We start from the raw sequence: 19,531 nt of genomic DNA, 5'->3' as shown, positions 1-19,531 counted from the left end.
TTAAAAAATGTCACCCCAATATTAGCGAAAAGTGAGCATTATCTTTGCAAGCGTATTTTTTAAAAATAATTGGATCCAATTTGAGTGTGCAGGTGTACCTTATATACTTACACCCATTCAATCTCCTCAAGTGTAGTATTAATAAAGGTAGCTATTTTGCACAGCACATTGTACACTATCTCCAAGTATTAAGCAGCACTACTTTCAAAATGAGTTCTGACAGAAAGAAAAAAAGACTGTCTCTGTGTGTGCGTGTATGTCAAGACTCACAAAAGAGAAGTCGTGTGCATTGTGGCACAGCAGTCTGGGGAAGACGGCCTGCCTCTGGACGCGCTCCTCGTCCTCAAACACGTTGCCGTACATGAAGCCGTTCAGCATGGTGGAGTGAGCGTGGACGTCGATGTAGAACTCCAAGCTCACACTCTGATGTCGGAACACAGGAGCGAGAGACACACGCAGACAAATAGAAGAAAAAAAAAACCCCAGCAGGTTACAGGTGAACAAAGCGTCACTTTCTGACATTGTGGATTTGGAGGATCTGGGGAAGATCACAATATAAACAGAGAGAGAGGAGTCTACAAAAAAGGAATTCCAACTAACATGAACAGCGGCGGTGTCTACACTTTTTTGGCATTCATTATATGGTTTAACTGGGAATATACTGTCCAGTAGTTACTGATAATATAGTGAGCATTAGAGATAAAAGGAATGGTGAAAGTTCTCTCAAAACATTTCAATTGGTGCCATGACCCGGATACACACCAGAGTTGCTACGGATCCAATGGACTAGAGAGTAACAATTTAGTTCAATTGTGACGTTTTAGAATGCATCCTACATTCATTTTTATTGTGTGTGCGCGGTTGTAAAAAAACTACCACTGGAAAAGAAACAAAGAAATAATCAAGCATACATGATGTAAAGATAATGTAAGCCACTATTTCGGGTGCGAGGTTTATTGATCTGAGTGGACAACACACTCAGTGACTAATGGTGGCATGGTGTCTATCAAAAAAGAGGCAACGATTTGAAGAAATTGTGCGGTTGTAGTCGAAGCAAAAGAGCCATTAGGAATCCTCCTTTCGGGATCATGAATGTGTGCATATCATTTCATTAAATCCGCTCTAAGTTGTTTGCAAAACCTCCATTTGGAGCAAAGCGACGGCCAAACTGGCACACAGAGCACTATTAGAAGAATTAAATGTTGGCAAAGCAGTGCAAGCATTGAGTCATTTGTTGAAAAGTTTTTGATATGATTGAATATTGAACAGTCGATCCATCACACATTCTGTTCAATATTGAGGGAAGCAGGAGCCTATCCTATCTGACTTTGGGGAAAAGGCAGACAACACCCTGCAGTGGTCACCGATTAATTACAGGATACATTTTAAGACCGACAACCGTTCGCTCTCCCATTCACACTGTCACTGTGTGCTAACTGAAGCCACGTAAATGACACTGCCAATAACTCACATTAGCCCAGACAAGTACAGAAGTCTAAACACTATCAGAAGCTCTGACAAACCTGTATATTTACAAATTAAATTGTACTATTTGTTCCATTAAATTATTATATTAATTTATTCCCAGAAACCTCATCATTTTGTAGTGTTGATTGTGCAATTGGATTTCAACCACTATATGCTTCAACTTCCAATTAACCTTACATCAGCCTTTTTCTGACCTCTGATTGGTTGGTCAGTGGTGTACGTGTCAATTCATTTTGATCGGCAACAGACAGGCCAGCCTTCAGTCACCGTCAATCCGTCAATATTTAAAACCAAACCAAACCTTAATTGTCAATCCGTCAATGTTATTTTAACCGGGCTTTTTTTCATTGTGAAATTACAGACGCTAATTTAGGACCAACAGCAAATTTCATGGGTGCAGTCTGTAAATCAGTTATTTTAACCATGCTTCCATCATGCTAAATTACATTTTGTCACCACTATTTTCCGCTTCACATTGTTTGTTTTGTTGCTATTCTTTCCCTCACTAATGTCGCCACAAATGACTAACTAACTAACTAACTAACTAACTAAAATCTGTATATATTACTGGATAGCCAAAAGGCTAAGGCTTTTGAAGCTGCGAGGCCGCCATATTACCCCTCCCAAGAAACGTTACAGTATCGAAATTGGAGAAACATTTGAGACAGCACTTAGTAGAAACAGCAGGATTTATGATGTTTTAAATATGTTAAACATAAACAAGTGGACTTGAGACATTTTACAACTTGTATAAATTATATGCTTAATGTTATTTACAGGAGGAAACTTTTATAAAATACCACTGTAATTCAACAAAAGACGCCTCTGCCAAATCTAATATTGGGGTGATAAAAGAAAAAAACGGGATCTTCACAGCACCACATGCCGTCCACTTGTTATTTTTATTTATTTATTTTGTACTTGTTAAAAAAAAGTGACCACCCCGCCACAACAGCTGCGTCTTAAACTGTTTGTGACGAGGCCACGAGTGCAAGCTGGAGCACAGCCACCCATACGCTTGTGCACCTCAACCATCCTTCCTCTTTCCCCTACCGCGCTCTACCGCCGTTACCACTCATTGCACATTCAGCAGCTCACTTTATTCCCCGTGTTTGCAGAACGAGGGGGCACAAAGATAGTGAGGAAGACGGGAGAAGGCAGAGAGGTGGAACAACTAAAACAGAGAAAACAAGGAGAGAAAACAGTGCGGGGAGAAAGAAAGACGGCGGCGGGGAGCCAAGCAGAGACGGGGTGGGGGTTGGGGGGGTGTTTGGGGGGGGAGGAAATAGAAGCGCAAAAAAAAGGCAAACATGGAAAGAAAAAGCATAGAGATGTGTGCGGAGGCGTGCAGGGAGATTGACAGAGTGGAGAGACGGGAAGAGAGCGAGGGATGCAGTTCTTGGGCGGCCCGGGTGATGCAGAGCGGCCCCGCGTTTGAAATTCCGCTCACAGCCAAAGCAATTTCCTGGCGGTGGCTGTGCTGTCAGCTGCTTGGCTGGCTGGCGGTGAAATATGGTGGCTGGGAGTCGGCCACTAGCAGCCCCCGACAACCTGATGGATGGAGCCCCAGAGGAGAGAGGGAACGGCGGCAGGGGGAAGGCGCTCAGAAGAAGAGGAGGAGGAGGGAGGACAGTGAGGAAGGAAAAGAAAACGGGGAAGGAGGAAGTAAATGCAGGGCGAAGGTAATATATAGAGACAAAGAGATAAAAGGGAGGGAGATGGACCAGTATAAAAGGAGACAGTGGCTGATCTGGCTCCATTAAGGCCCAGAACGGAATGGGGGGAGTTTCAAGCAAACGGGCCAAGGTCTTGACGGGGTAAACCAGCCTAATAATCACATGGGTCGCCCCTAACCAACTCCCACATGACCCTGGGGGAGGAGGGAGAACTAAAAGAGGAAATGGTGAAGGTGAGATGGAGGAGGGAAGACAAGCAGGTGATACTGAATTATCCTGATGACATACTTTGACATTGTGAAGTTAAAAGTAGAAGTTGACCATACCTTTCAATTATATGGCAAAGAAAGTTATCTTTAACAAATCGTTTTTCACTGTCGCCGTAATGCAAGTTGAATCTTTTTTTTGCATAGTGGGCACAAACTGCACCTTTAGTGCATAGTAAATAATTTACTTTTACAACCACATTATTTATCAACGACATCAAGTGAAGCACTAACATCTTTAAGTAACGTAAACTACATCAGCACAACATTCTCTTATTTTTTCTTCCAATCTTGGTAACAAGCCATTTTTACCCGGAAGGGACGGCCACTTGATTAGGGATAGCTTGTCATCTCTGTGGTTTTGTTTGTATTCTGTATTTAAATGTATAGCTACTTAACTCATCGAGTCATTTTCAGTAGTCAAAAGTTAATATTTTGCCCAGAATGAATGTAATAACGTCATTATTTTTCATGTGCAATTACTACCTTTAAAAACAAATGTTTCCATTTGCTGTCGACTGAAGATTACATCATGCGTGCTCAGAAAACAGATAACGACCAATCACAGCTCACCTGTTTTCTGGGTGTGGTCAGCAAACTGAGCCATGATTGGTCGTTACCTGTTTCCTAAGCACGCATGATGTAATCTTTAGTCGACAGCAAGCAAGGTGATTTTAGTTAGCAAAAAAAACTACAACTAAAACTCCAAAAACTATTTCATTAACGATATAAAAAAATGCTTTAAAAAAAAAAAAAAGAAATACAAATAACTGAAACCACTTTTTATGTTTACAAAACTAAAAGTAACTACTATTATAGCGAAAATATCCTTTGTTTTATTCTTTGGTAATTAATACATGAGCCATTGTGAAACATTTTAAAGACCTTTGCAAGTGTGCCACACAGAAGTGATGTCATCTAGCAGCAGCCAATAGAAAAGCACCTTTAGATGACTATGGCTCGGCTCGCCTGCTTTTTCAATTAACTCAGCCGAAATGCAACTTTTTTCCATTTTGCCATTGTGTTTATTATATCTTGCACACCAGTAATACACAGCATTAAAAAACTAAAACTAATATTAAAACTAACTTAAATTAAACAAAAACTAACCATTATTTAAATAACTAAAACTAATAAAAAATAACAGAACCACCCTGAAAACTAATTACAACTAACTAAAAAAACAAACAAAAAAAAATGAGTCACGTATCCCTTTTAAAAGGAGGGTTGGCTTTGTTAGCGGAAGAAACAAACACATGACCGAGGTACAGAAAATAAATCATTCCCATCATTTGGATGAAGGAGGCAACTGTAAGAAAGCCATGTTTTGTTTTATTTAACTCGCCCCAAGCACACAGCCCAAGCGTAAAACAGAAAGAAAAAAAAACGTGGTCCATATTCAAATCACACAGAGCATACCAAACATCCAAGCCATAATCAGCGATATGTTGACAAGTGGTTGTCACGTCTGCCTCACAGTGCTGAGGTTCTGGGTTTGAATCTCAAGTTTGCAAGTTATCCCCTTGCTTGAATGGGCTTTCCAGGAGGTACTTCTGCTCCCTCCCACTTAACGAAAACATCCATGTTAGGTAAACTCAAGACTGTACAATGCTCAAAGTTAGAAGTGTGGATAGTTTATATGTGCCCTGTGATTGGCTGATGACCAATCAGGCCAGCATGATGATGAAATTTGTTAAGAGTTTTGATATTTCGTTCAAGTCCAATTTGGAGTTGGAGAGGTTATGTTAGTTCCATGTCGTCTCCTGCTGTCACGTTAACACCCTGGACTTCTGTTTTTCCCACTTTTACTTCAAAGTTCAACCCCCTTCCCCCCCTGTTGACAGCCTTTGGCTTTTTACGTCACGTCTTGGCTATATCCAGCGTTCTCTGACCCTAAACCATCACTGTGCTGTAGCGATCAGGAAACAGATTTCTTCAAGCATGAAAACCAAGCGTATATTTAGGTCGTTGTCTATGCTATGGCGTGAAGTGACAAAATGATGGTTCCAGGCCACTGAAGAGCAAATATATATCTTGCTACCAGCGTAAGCAGAGCATGCAAGGCCCTTTGGAAAATGAAAAAAAAGGAAAATAAAGAAAGTCGTGTTGAAAAATTCAAATGAATTCTGACCAGGTTTGTGTCCCCAGATTGAGTTCTCCTTCACAACATGCCATGAAGGACAGTTATGACGCCTTGGTCACATAAATAACAGCCCACCACAATGTCACGTCCAAGCATACTACAATGCTCGGCTAATGCACTGTCAATCAAAAGCAGACAGTTCTGGAGGCCGCCTACTGTGATTGATACTTCAATTAGCAACCCGCTCTGACCTACAGAATTGTTCATTTGGAATTGTAATTAAGCAATTAGGGGCAATTAAGAAACAGACACTGCTGAATGAAAGTCAAAAGACAATTTGAGCGGGTGAGCGAGAGGACCGGAGAGGGAGCGACCGGTCCAAATGAAGACTCTCCAAGAGGAGACAAACAAAAAAGCTCCCGTGCTGAAAACGCTCCACTTGTGGCGAACTTGCGGTGGCCGTAAACAGTTTAGTGTAAATCCAAGCAGGTCAAACGAATGAATTTTGTCTTACAAGTGCTTATCAGCTGCATGTTAATTAGAACCGGGTGCGGGGGTGCGGTGAGAGCCATAAATGCCCAGCTTATCCTTACACGGGGAGGGGGAAAAAAAAAGAGCTGATTGAAGCAGGATTACAAGCTTGGGAATAAAGCCTTTTGCATCAGCAGCATACCTTTTGGAGGAGAAGGGAAAGTTCCGCTTGTTCAGAAAGAAAAGAAGCAAAGTTAATCTCACTCGCCATGTAAGCTTTTATATTAACATTGAAATATGGACGCCGTTGCCTGTGGGAGGTTTGACAAGTGGGGTTTTCAGTGAGCAGCACCATCCAGCCATCCGTTCCCTTCTCATCATTTGGGTCACAGGTGGGCTGAAACCGATCCAGCTGACTTTGGGCAAAAGGCAGGGTACACTCCGGATTGGTCGCCAGGCAATCGCAAGGCTCATGTAGGCTTCACAGTCACATTGATGAATAATTTAGAGGACCTTATTTGACGTGAAAATGGGCGCATCTTCGTTTTCGTGCCGAGGTAAGTCAAGTTTAGTGTGTTTGTGAATTTAGTAGACCGCGTCACACTTGCATCGGTGTTCTGGCGTATTCTATAGGACACCCCACATCTGGCAATTTGTTGACAAAAAATAGACTAGGTTTTAGACTGGCTAAAACAAGGTCTAAGTGCTGACACAGGTGGTATACAGTGTTGACGTGCTAATTTGCGGCTATTGTGGATTCAATCTGTAACCCGGTTTCTGGTTAAAGTAAGCCATTTTTGAGATTTAAAAAGAAAAACATCAACAGCTCGATATTTAATCTTTGTATGCTGAAAGTCAAATTCATTCGGTGTAACCAGTGTTTGGAAGAGTGGGAGCCGTGTGGGGACATTTGTAATGGCTTCATATTATACGTATTCATAATTTCAATTCAGCGGTAGAATTGAATGATCTGTTTAACTAAGGATGTAGCCGATTGGCCATCATCCGGACGAGATGTTAAAGGCCAAAAAAAAAACCCAAATACATATTTCCAGTCAAAATTTAACATGGGCCATTATTTTTAAGAGAGTAAAAAACAAACAAACTGGATTTATCAAAATTCCAAACAATATAGTCAAACGGATGTCGATTTTGTAACTGATTTCACAAAGACTCGCACATCTTCAACATACGCATGCACTGACAGAGATTTTTGTAGTGCAAGACACAAATGCCTTTTCATATCCACGGAATTGATAATTTTTCACACAAATAGAAGAACAATATTTAACTAACAGTGCATTTTAATATTAATTAAACTCAGTTATTTTTTATGCATATTTTTAAAATTTTAGAAATTTTACCAACGAAAATGCACCCCCCCGAACACCCTGTAAATACAGGACGTGAGCAGGTATTGAAAAGTTTCCAGGGTGCTTACAACATAAAACATTTTCGTCAACTTTTCAAAATAAATATACACACAAAAGAAGAGATCTAAAGATCATCATTCTCAACATTCATGTAATATTCCACGCAGCCTTTTACGGGTTCGAGGAGCGGTGCACGTGGTCAGTGACCCTCTAACGATGTCACAGTGACAGAACATGGCAGATGGCCTGACCCGCTTCAGGGGCGAGAGTAAATGATACAAAACCTTTTACCTCCGTCTGTTTCCATCAGTCTTTCCCTCCCCCGCTTCCGTGTCAGTGTGGGTGGTGTTCTCATATTGATGATGGTATTTATCCGTTTATGAATGCAGAGGTGACATGTAATCAGGCTGAACGGGTGCAGACGTGGCCCGTCGCTTCAGGGCCTCTTAGTACCTCATGAGCCTCCATATTTGTGTATGGAGAAGAGAGGGAAGGTCAAAATGGAGGAGGTGATAAGACAATGTATAGAAGTGTGTCAAATGTGGAGTTACTCGAATTTGAATACTTCATTTTTAATGTAGCAGAAACCTCCACCAAGGCTGAACAATCCTAAATTTGAAACAAAAATGCACTAATCGGTGACGACCTGAACTGGGATGCAAATTGGCTATTAAAACAAATACAGAATCAGAACTTTATGATTTAAGAGCGAAAGAATCATAGCCTATTGTTGCGTGTACTTGTGTCACAGGAATGACAGACGGTTAAACCATCAGTTAATAAAGCCCATGTAAGCATGCGGTGTATCAATGCCTTTGTCATTTCTTAGCTGTTGGCTTCTGTCGACATCCTAGCATGAAAGGAGCTAGCAAATTTGGACGCTGGACCAGAGAGACAAACCCTCACAGGGATTAGCTTAGTTTAGCTAGCTAGCTGCTATGACAGACACGACATGAATTGATTTAAAATTGTACCAAAAGCAAAAAAGCACCATGGGTTCTGCCAGTATACGAAAAGGGATCCTGGAGGCTAAAGTAAGTAAAAACAAAAAAAAATATTGTGTATATAAAGTGCTATATAATTTCACTCCATTTAACATTCTAATCAATGTGGGATGTGGGGAAAATTTGTTTTTTTCCCTTTTTTTTCTGGACTACGACGTGCTTTTATTTTTTATAGCAAAAGTACAATTAGTGATGCATTTGAATGGATTTGGGATTAGGCTGTTAAATGGTAGAATATGCAAGCACACATTTAGTGTTCGAGTCCAGGCTCTAACTATACACAGTAAGAATTGAACAGCAAAAAACAAAGAAAGAAAGAATGTAAAAGAAAGAAAGAAAGAAAGAAAGAGAAAAAGAAAGAATAAAAGAAAGAAAAAAGAAAGACAGAAAGAAAGAAAGAAAAAGGAACAAAAAGAAAGAAAAACATCTGTTCTCTTTCTACAATATGAAATCTAAAAAAACACATTTAAAATTTTTATTGAATTTTCAAGTTTGGAGTATTATTTTCTATTTTCTAAGAATGAAAATTCTTCACTGATTGGATGCGTGATCCTTAGTGAAAAAAAAAAGTCAGCCTCTACATTGCCTGGTCTACACAAATTTAATGAGGGCACATTTTTGGAGATGTTTAGTTTAAGTGGTTTCATCTGTTAATCTGGCATAAAAACACACAAAAAGAAGATTCTCCTAATGTAATTTGATCGTCTGCCTTGGATCATTACTTTAGCAGTCCACAAAAATGTAATACAAACCAATGGGCGCTTTTCAACTATACCGTAATCTGCTTCTCAAAGCACAAATAACACATTCGCCCAAAAGCCTTGTTCCTTGCAAAGGTAAAACTATAGGGGGAAAAAAACGAGACATTGGCAGAAGTAGTTCTATCTGCTGAGAGGAGACAATTGGGCTTCCAGCAGAGGTAAAACTAAAGAGGTATGATGAAGGGGTTGAGCAAGGAGGATGGGGGGAAAAAATTGGCTCTCCAAAAAGGCTTACAACTGTTTGGCTGACACCAGAGGACATTTTAACGCACACAAGAGAGGGGTGATAAACAAACACAAACATCGCACGGGGGTCTTCAGCTTGGCGCATAATGCAAATCGAACTGTTGAACAAAGAAAAGTCGAGAAAGAAGAAGAGAAAATGCGCAGTAGGAAGGAAGGTCAGCATTTGGAGGGATTTCAAGGTGCAAAATTCATCACTGCGCCTTGACAGCTGCTAATGTATTTGTTTTGGGGAGAAATTAAATTTTCTAATATTGAAAAGGTCAGAAAGAAGCCAGGGCAACAATGACCTCCGTGTCATCTTTAACAAATTATCCAAAATGGCGCTGTCAAATTGGTGGGGAAGCGTCAGGCAGTGATGAATGCGTTTGGTAATCAGCCAATCAAACAGAATTCTTCTTCTGCATTTGATAAATGAGCTGGAAAAGCAATGCTTTACCAAGGAGATGGGTCCATTTGTTTCTCCGGACGCTTTTCTGCTCCCCCCCCCTCTCCCTTTTCTCTTTTATCCCTCTCCATTTCTCTCTTTCAAAACAAACAACACACTAGCTTGGGAACAGATTATAGCTCCTTGCATCACTGACTCGTTCAGCCACTTTTTTGCCGCTGACCAACGCTCAGCTGCAGATGGTAAATGATGGAATTTCATCCAACAGCTTGCCTTCAGATGGCTGCTGATGAGATGTATGACTGGGATGTTTACAAGTAATATAAATAAATACCCGTGCTTTTCAAAGGCTTTTAACTACATTACAACCTTCAAAGTAGTTTAATTGTGACCATGTGTATCGATTGGCTTTTGAAAGTGCAGGAATTTATGCCCAACTCTCATTTTGTGTCTAAATAGAAGGTCCTCGGTTCATGATAGTTCTAATAAACGAGGTTTCGAGGTTGTGAACGTCGCACAATGATCTAGTTTGCATACCGTATAGTTTACATAAAACTGGGCTTTAAGAAAGGAGAAAACAACTAAATAAAAAAAAGGAATGTATCAATTAATATGATCAACATATCTGTCCACTTTGACAGATTTATTAAAATACCACCAATTTCTTAAAACTTGTCTATTTAGTTTGTTTTTAGAGCGTGTTTGATTGTATTAGTTTGCATTTAAAATGCTTAGTTTTGGTTTAGTTTTATTATTATTTTTAGTTTTTCCTGTAACTATAAATAAACTATAGTTCCCAAACGACTGTCATACGGTAATACAGAAATAAAACATTTAAAATAAACGACGAAAACTCATGTTTGACAATGACAAAGATGTAAACAAAGGACGTTTGATAGAAATATAGTTATAGTTTTATAAATGTCAAATGGAGGTTCAGTAGGCATTTTTATTTAGTTATTTTGAGTTATTTTGCTCATTTTTGTTAACTATAAAAACCTTGATATTTACACTAAGATTTTATTACTTTTTTGAGATATGAGCTGTCGTTCCAATGAGCAAAAATTTGTGTTAGGAACACTATGTTGGCAGCAAGCTCAACTGAACCCACTTAAAAATAAAAATAAAAATAAAAAGCTTCAAGCTTTTTATTACCATTCCCAGGTAAACAAAGAGAATTACATGTTGCGTCTTAAAAAAAAAGGGGGGAAAAAAAGAGAAAGCTTTGCTTTAAGCCCGTATCTCACTGAGCGGCGCAGGCTTGCGGGGGTGTGCGCACGTTACGAGTGTTGTTTTCTTCGGTAGGCTTCGTTCAATGTTCAAAAAGACACTCTATCAAACCATTTTTCTTGTCACAAAGACATTTTTGACCAAAAAAAAAAAAAGTAATTGCTTCAGAAAACTGGTGAGCCGTGATTAGCCGTTGCCTGAGCTCTGACCTACTGTGACGCCATTTTCAGTCCACAGCTAGTGGCAAAATGGCCGCCCCCTGAGACTGATAAAATCAGATGAATTTTGCTGATTAATTTGTATTCCACAAATGCAATATTAATCAGAATGCCGTGTTTAGACTAGGTGGGGCGCAAAGAACATATCAATTCATAGCCTGGCAAGCCACACACACTTTCTTCAAAAATAATGTGGGTCTGGACAGGCGGCCATAGACAAAAAAAAAATCACAGCCCAGAATGTGACTTTCAAAGGATGTCACAGAAACATAGATTATTTTTTGTTTTTGTTCAGTCTCATTGCTGACTCAAGAATTCAGTTTGTCAAACACCACCTGTTGCCTTCTGGCATGAATTGCAGGACCATCCGTTATGTTCTCGCAATAAGTGCTTTATTTATTTATTTATTTATTTATTTGGCTCATCATTTGTGGATGCGTACATGTGGAGAGCGCAGTGATATCCTGTCGAGTTGCACTCTAATATCCGAGGAGGGACACATAAATCGCCGATCAATCTCTCGACGAGCTGCTGCTTTTGTTTTGGCGGTCTTGTTTGTGTTGTAATTTTTGCTTATAGCATGACAAATTACCTGAAAATTGGACCTTTTCGCCCCATTCCGCCACCCCTCCTATTCCCATGGTCTTCACTTGACAAATAATCAAACTGATTTAGCGGCGAGTGAGGGAGGGCCATTGTTATCTCGGGGCCAACCGCGCTGCCATAACTGCTGCTGATCTCCTGTTAATGGAGCCCCCGGCCCTGGTGGACCCTTGTGCCTGCTGCGTGAAACGAGCATGAATGGAGGGCAGCGGTACCGAGGCCTCCTGGCAGCGCAGCTGGCATTGACATTGGCATTAGGGAGCCCCCACACAAGAGTAGTGCATCTAATGGGATTAACCGGCTGCTGCAAGACCGACCGACCGGCAGACAGACATGAAGAGGCCGCCTTAATTGAACCTCCAAATGAACTCTGTAAGAAAATTTTCAGGGAGTCTTGGAGGAGGCGTAAGAGGTGATTAGCCACAGAAAAGGAGAGAAGGTGGCAACAAGGTGTCAACAGTGTCAATTGGGGGTCAGTTTATAAGGGCAAACTAACAATCCACATAGAGTTAATGAACGTAGAAAGGTGGCTGAAACCGACACATCAATTGGACACCCTATGCTACACACCATGCAATTGAGCAACTCAAGCTCCACAAACAATATACTGGACAGTATTTTTTTTTTTCCATTGACACCACAAAAACAGGGTGTGATTGTCAAGGAAGAAGTGGGTTGCCACAAAGAAGAAGAACTGGGTGAGAATAATGAGAGAGGCTGTTTTGCAATGACGCATGTTGGGGTCGTAATAGTTTGTGATTGTTCATTATAGTTAGTTTTTATTTGGTTTGGACTTAAAATTACGTTAGTTTTATACATTTTTAAAGCAGGTTTGTCAGTTTTAATTTTGTCAAAAATGTTTAGTTTAGTTTTCATTAGCTTTCATTTATTGTTTTCTTTAATACATGGAGAAATTGTTTAGTATAAGAAAAAGATTAAAAAACAAATAAACATTAACTTGTCTTGAAACTACAAAAAACTAACTAACTAAATAAATAAAAAAATAAAAACAACAATCTACAGAAAAAGAAATCGTTGGAACAAATTACTTTGTTTTATCATATTAAACAACAACAAAACAATTATTCAGTGTAAAAAAAACACACACAAAAAAACTGGTCCTCTCCAGGCATGACCAATTAAATCAAGACTAACCAAACGTTAACATTAGTGCAATGGTTGGATTGAGTCTAAATCGACTAGACATGCCTGGGGAGCAAAACGCTCGGATGCTAAATGTAGCAACAGAGCTAACTCAATGTGATGGATTCCAGTATGAGCAGCACAAGTTTACTTTAGTGCGAAATTGTTAAGGGTGGAACTTAATGATACTCTGGTCTTTAATAATTCAGACCCGGGACCAGTTTCGTACTGGTACCATTTGATATTAAGTGACAAAAACGAAAAACATTCTTGCTACAATTATTACTACTTTTTAAAGCATTTTTATTAATTTATTTTCAATTTTATTTTGAGTTATTTGATTAGTTTTCATTAACTATACCAACCTTGCTGTGCGCACGCGGATGTGTTTCTGCGGGCGGGTGTGAATGACAGCAACGAGTGGATCCCGCTGCCATGACCGAGTTTATCGATCAGAGTGTCAGCGCTGGAGGGGAAAAAGGTTAATCTGCACGATGCCAGCCCCGCACCTCACCCCATCTCGGGCCTGCCCCTCGTCCCGCCCCTGACCGCTGCCTCTCTTATCAGGCTTAGACGAGTGTACAAAAGGGTAGAGTATTCCCAGGACGTTGACTGACCTTCAGTAATCCCACCAACCTGCTGCTCTGCTTATAATTATCATCAGAAACAAAGAGGAAAAAGAGGAAAAAGAAAAACTGGCCTGCGCAGCCTCCCTTTGACAGTGTCGCTACAATCGGAGAGGGGAGAAAAGTAGCAAGTGGAAGCAAAGAAACTTGCTTGAGTAAAACGTTCTGAATGGTCAGGAGAGCCAAGCTGACATTCTGGAGGTGCTGACGAGCCTATCCTGCTCCCCACAGCGCACAAGCGCAAACAAGATTGGGGGAAACATGCTGAACCAAGCAGGGGAGACACAGCACACTGGACTTGGATCATCAGGCTAAGCTACGTGCGCCGCCGAATGTACACACGGATGCACACACCCCAAGGTCAAATTTAAGCACTTTTTGTCTCAAGCTGTCGGAAATTACATACAGTACGGTATGTATACTTATTCAATTTAGTTTGAATTTACTGATTAATAAAGAAGCACAATCTAGAGTCAATTCTCTTTTATGCCGTTGTTTAAGTCCAGCTTTATTTTTTTAATATATGTTTTTAAAACTACTCAAATTTATTAATTGAACACACACCAAAAAAAATCATAGTTTTCATTATATTTAATTTAAATAATTTAATTTTACGTACAGTACAGAACAAAGGTTTTGGGACACCTGACCTACAGGAAGCGAAAAATGCAAAACAGTGAAAAGTAAACATTTGTCCTTTTTACTTTTGCAGAGGTTGTTATGAGTACATAATCATGAAAGAAAAATATAGAGGTAAATATGAAAAATTAAAAAAAATATATAAGAAAATGAATTATATATATGTATATATACAATTAAAAAACATTTGAATAAGAAAAATAAGAAAAAGTAAATATATATAAGGGAAATATATACATGCATTCATATAAATGATAATATAATATATATATATAACTACTTGAGAATCACTGCTATTGGTGTGTGAATATACGTGCTGAACAGTTAGAGGTCTGCATGACTGCATTTGAACATCTTCAATAAATTGTTTAGAGGTAAAAATTGGGGCCTAACTTGTAGAAAGGCTCCCGGGGGAAGCTGTTTTTTTTTGTTTTTTTGTTAAGGACCCCATGAGAATGTGTGTTAAAGTGCGTGAACGCGTACGCACCGGGTCTTGGCTCATCTGCACTATGAGTTGTTTGACAGCATGAAGTGTGGGGTGAGCCCACGGAGAGGGGTCCTGCCAGTGGCGATTGAGGTCAAAGCCCATCAGTGAACACCTGAGGGGCGGGAAAAAAAAAGAGACACATACAGGTCAACTTTTTACAGCTCGGTTATCACATTTAATTTGAGTTTTAATCAAGAGGCCTGCTAGAAAGTGATTCCAAGCCTTCCTTAATGTATATATCTATATAGGCTATAGTAAGGAATAGTGACAAGCAGAATTAAATATTTTCCCACTTTATAGCACATGCTGCATAATTAACCTGTTGTCATTCATACAGCAGAATGAGTCATTGCAATCACACACTAAGTGAACAGGATGAGCTCATTATTATTTCACACTTTTTTGTTACGCGGTGTGCCATGAGATTTTTGGTAACGTAAAATACACCACTCACAAAAAAGTTAGGTATATTTAGCTTTCGGTTTCAAATTTGAGCATGAAACTAAACTGCACTTTACAGGTGATCTTAATTTAGGGTGACCAGGCGTCCTGGGTTTAACAGAGACAGTCCTGAGTTTGAACCTTGTGTCCCTTGTTTCGCTAGCCCAATTTTTTCGTTCCAACTTTTATGTCGGTCCCGTCCCGGTGTCTCTTTATTTTTATTAGTCCAGTCAGCAAGCTTGTTGTTTGGCTCATGTGTATGTCATTTACACAGCTCTCATAATGATTCATATGACAGCCCAATTAAAAGGAATTGAACTGTTAAATTCCTTTCTATTACTTTCACATTCACGTTCTCATTCACATCTAATCGCTTGCAGGCGTTTCATTTTCATCATACGAGAACTACTACTGCTTCTGTGTCTAAGAATCATAGGATTGACTAGCTATTAAATTTGGTATAAATAGTTGCTGGTGAGAATTTATTGTCGATTTGATTTTCAGTGAAATGATTGTGTCCTGGTATTTAATTATGAAAATCAGGTCATACTCACATAATTTGATCTCTGAACTTCAGTTTTTCAGTGCTTTGAATTTGCTCTAACGACAAGCAAAATTCATAACAGGTGTTTGATTCATGAATCGACATTATGCATAATGCATTTCCAAGGACGCCCATTTTTAAGCCGTTTGTCGACTTTATTCGTCTCTCCTGTCTAAATGTGAACAACACAAAGTAAGGGACTGTTACAAACACCAATTGTAATGGAACCAGGAAATGTTAATGTATGGGTCCAGTTATGGATCAAGCACCTGTTGTGTTGTAAGATAACATTGTGTAAAAAGTAGGGGTGTCAAAATTAGTGCATTCATTTTGAGTTAATTTAATGTTTCTTTAACACCACTATTTTTTTTTCAAATAGAATAGAAAGCCTGTACTGGGGGAATTCCAGTCAAAATTTAGCAGTAAATACATTTAGTAATAATGCATGTATTTGTGGAAAATGGGGTCAAGTATTTTACAATTCTAAAATTGTGCTGAATGTCTCAAGTTACTTCATGTTAAAGATTATATGAAAAAAATAATGCACTGAGCTGTCACTAACGTCTTACAAATGCTATTATGCCATCTAGTGGCAGAAAAATTATGAAATCACACTCGTTTTTTACTGTACATCATTTTAAATTGTAACTAAATTTTATGAATTATTATGAAATTACTATATCAATCAATGACTAAAAGATGCAGCCATAGTTTAACATTTTGTAGAAATTTTATCTGGACGTTACGCCGCCACTGTTATTTACGTCACAACACATTCAGTGCGTAGTGACGTAGAATGACGCGCTGCCGAGCAATGTGAAACGCATATAAAGAAAGCAAGATAAGCATCGTAGCGTTCCTAAAGAAACAACATGCGATCGGGAGAGTCACCCTCCCCCACGCCGTGCTCTCGTCATTCAAGCGTTTTGTTCGACTCTTTAGGAACGCTACACTTTCTTTATGGACGTTTCACATTCCTAGGCAGATAGCCGCCGCCATTCTACGTCACTACGCACTGAATGCGTTGCGACGTAAATAACAATGGCGGCGTACGTCCAAATAAAGTTTCTACAAAATGTATTCAACTGGAAATGATTTTTGAAAAATTTTAGTAGCAACCAAATAAATAATATAGAGCAAACTTGTCATGACAGTCGGGGTTCCTTATGAAAACTATAATAATTTACAAAAAATTGTACATTATACATGTAGAACAGATACAAATGTGCGATTAATCATGAGTTAACTATTGAAGTCATGCAATTAAATATGGTTAAAAATTGTAAAAAGTACTGAAACAATAGTTGGACATGTGCATTCAAAAAACATTTAAAGAAGGTCAAATTAAGTAAACTTATAAAGGTTATAGTGCATTTTAGGTTCCTGATTTATCTTGAAATTTCATCCAAAAGCTGAATGTCTGTATTTTTTTTTCTGTGAGTAGTGCACGTACGTGCCTTTGGCTCAATAAAGGTTTGAAACACTGTCCTAAGTGTTACCAACAGCTTACAATGATGAGGAATATTTATAGGTGCTCACCGAGCTGCCCTTGTTTGTTGTCATCTTGTATCTCCTCTGTATCTCTGACATTTACGGAAGCTGTTAGCCGCACGGGAGTTACTGATACTGCGCAGCCAAATGAGCCGAGCAGCCGGCCGTGAACAAAATACTCATTCCAGGTTAACTGCCATTGATTCTTTTGCTCTGCATGCATCCATCGCCGTCCACTCTGCGCTCTGATCTGCCGGGGTGGCGTTCGGCGTGTGTGTGATGGTCGGCGATGTGTGATTGGTGAGGTGCGGCCCATCACTCGTCACCTTCTGTCAATATGCTTATCACCGCTCTCTTTTGGATGCGAGAAAAAAAAAAGAAAAAGAAAAAAAAGCACTCCGGCCCTCACCAATCACGGCCAATGACAGATTACCACTGCATCCTGCAAATGTTTTTGGAAGCAGCGTGAGCGTCCGGCCACTAGATGTCACTCACAAACGCGCACGGAGAACATTTCGATGCCTATCTCGGCTCGCATTAGTATTCCTGCGGCTGAGCACATTAAGTAAAAGGCAATTATGAAGAAGGGAAAGAGGAGCGAGTAGACGGGAGAAAGGATGCCTACAGAGCTGCAGCAATGGTGTTAAAAAGACAGAGGGGAGGAGACCGCGGACGGGCAAAGAGAATAGCCCCACGGCCACATACGATTTGAACAAATGCACTGCTGTGAGTTCTATGAATTCATTAGGCTCCCTGAAGGTGGAGTTAAGAGGATATTAGCTCAAGTAGCGGGAAATAAAACCGTGCAATATGTGAGCGGTATTTAATTTACAGTCACATTGAAATTGGGAATGACTGCATTTGTGTTTTTGCTTTTGTGTAGTACCTGTAGTTGCCCAGATACACGCCATCGGGATTCAGCATGGGGACAATTTTGAAGATCACATAATCTCTTAGGAGCTGAGCTCCAGGATGCTGGCTCACCAGGAAGTCAATCAAACCTATCAGACACACATTTGTGCACACACATAGAATACATATGGTGAAACAGACTTCAATTGAAAGCCAAAGACAAGCCCGGCGAGCAGTTAATTGAGTTTTGAAGAAACAAGAGGAAGAGTGAAGGACACCGTAAGAATTAGGCATCAATGGGAGTCGAAATCGATACAAATGGCGACGGAAAGGCAACCATGTGGAAGGATAACAAGTCAAGAGTGGAACCTGCCCCCTCACCTGAGTCAGATCAAAGCGGCCATGAGCAAAAAGTCATAAGAAAAAAAAAAATCCAGCAGAAATTGTCTTTCAAGGAGAGAATTTCCCAAAGGTGCAAAATGTTTCAAGCTCTTTTATTAGTTGCGAGCACAGCAAGCTCAAGAGCCACAACAATGCATCATTTGGCCATGCTCACATTATATGCACCAATAATATACACAAACACAGATTCTTACACCACTTTTCCACATATGGAGTATTAGAGTAAAACACAATCATGAGAATGAAGCCGTTTAGTTGGTTGTAAAAAGTCTGATAGAGTCCTAATAATAGGATAATATGTCAACAGCAACAACAAAACAAAAACAAAAAGCAATATAGAATTTTTTTTTTATATATATAAAAATATATATTGTGATGTGGGGATCCACTGTATTAGGAAATATAATAAAATGTAAAATCCTCTTCAATACTTTATGAGAAACTCGCGCGGTAAAGCCCGTTTCACACTGCACTTATGGTGAAGCGTGCCGTCGTCAAACCCATTCATTGTTTATGTGGTGAGGGGCAGGGGCCACGGAATGAAGCGTCGCTGCGCGGCACAGAGCGTTAAGAGGACTTCTGCCGTGAGGGCAAGGTGCGTCAAATTGGAAAAACGTTCTATTCAAGAGCGGCGGCGGCGTCATGGCATCGGACAAGCGTCTCCAATTAGGGAGGAGCTGGCGGAGTGATTTAGTGGTATTTTGGCGGACTTATTTATAAGTAACTACAAGATGAAACCATCCAAGTTCCCGCTGAGCCATTAGTTTTCTCCGATACTCGTGTTTTCATCCTCCATCTTGAAATGAGCAAAGTCACGGCATTCTTTTTTTTTCTTTTATTTTTTTTTCCAAATGATGTGCATGCTGGCAATGGATTATCTTTCACACTGAGCGAGTGCAGTGTGAAAAGGGCTTAAATCTCCACACTAATTCATCTGAGACATACCCTGAGGGGCTGCTGTTTTGGTTAGCAACGGAGTGTAAATGGGATCAAGTCTTCAATGATAGCATATATTAACTTAGACTTGCTACCGCATTGGTAAAAGGACGCATCGGTTTGAGGAGAGGCAGTTTTTCGTTTAAGTGCAAGACATATATAGTGA

At 39.8% G+C, this 19,531-nt stretch overlaps 1 protein-coding gene across 1 annotated transcript in view; it reads right to left on the bottom strand.

Annotated features, from left to right (window-relative positions):
• The window catches only part of agbl4 (AGBL carboxypeptidase 4), a 299,306-nt gene that overhangs the window by 14,899 nt on the left and 264,876 nt on the right, over positions 1-19,531 (bottom strand). Inside the window, exons 8-10 of the mRNA XM_086090040.1 lie at positions 18,062-18,176; positions 14,700-14,811; positions 271-423 (exon numbers count right to left, since the gene is read on the bottom strand). Coding sequence (XP_085946166.1) covers positions 271-423; positions 14,700-14,811; positions 18,062-18,176 — 380 coding nt within the window. The remainder of the gene's footprint in view (positions 1-270; positions 424-14,699; positions 14,812-18,061; positions 18,177-19,531) is intronic.

This window comes from Leptonotus elevatus, chromosome 11 (assembly GCF_054856555.1).
Source record: "Leptonotus elevatus isolate MCC_2025b chromosome 11, RoL_Lele_1.0, whole genome shotgun sequence".
Classification (NCBI taxonomy): Eukaryota; Metazoa; Chordata; class Actinopteri; order Syngnathiformes; family Syngnathidae; genus Leptonotus; species Leptonotus elevatus.
The sequence above is the reverse complement of the archived record's forward strand: the minus strand, read 5'-3'. Positions and strand labels throughout refer to the sequence as shown.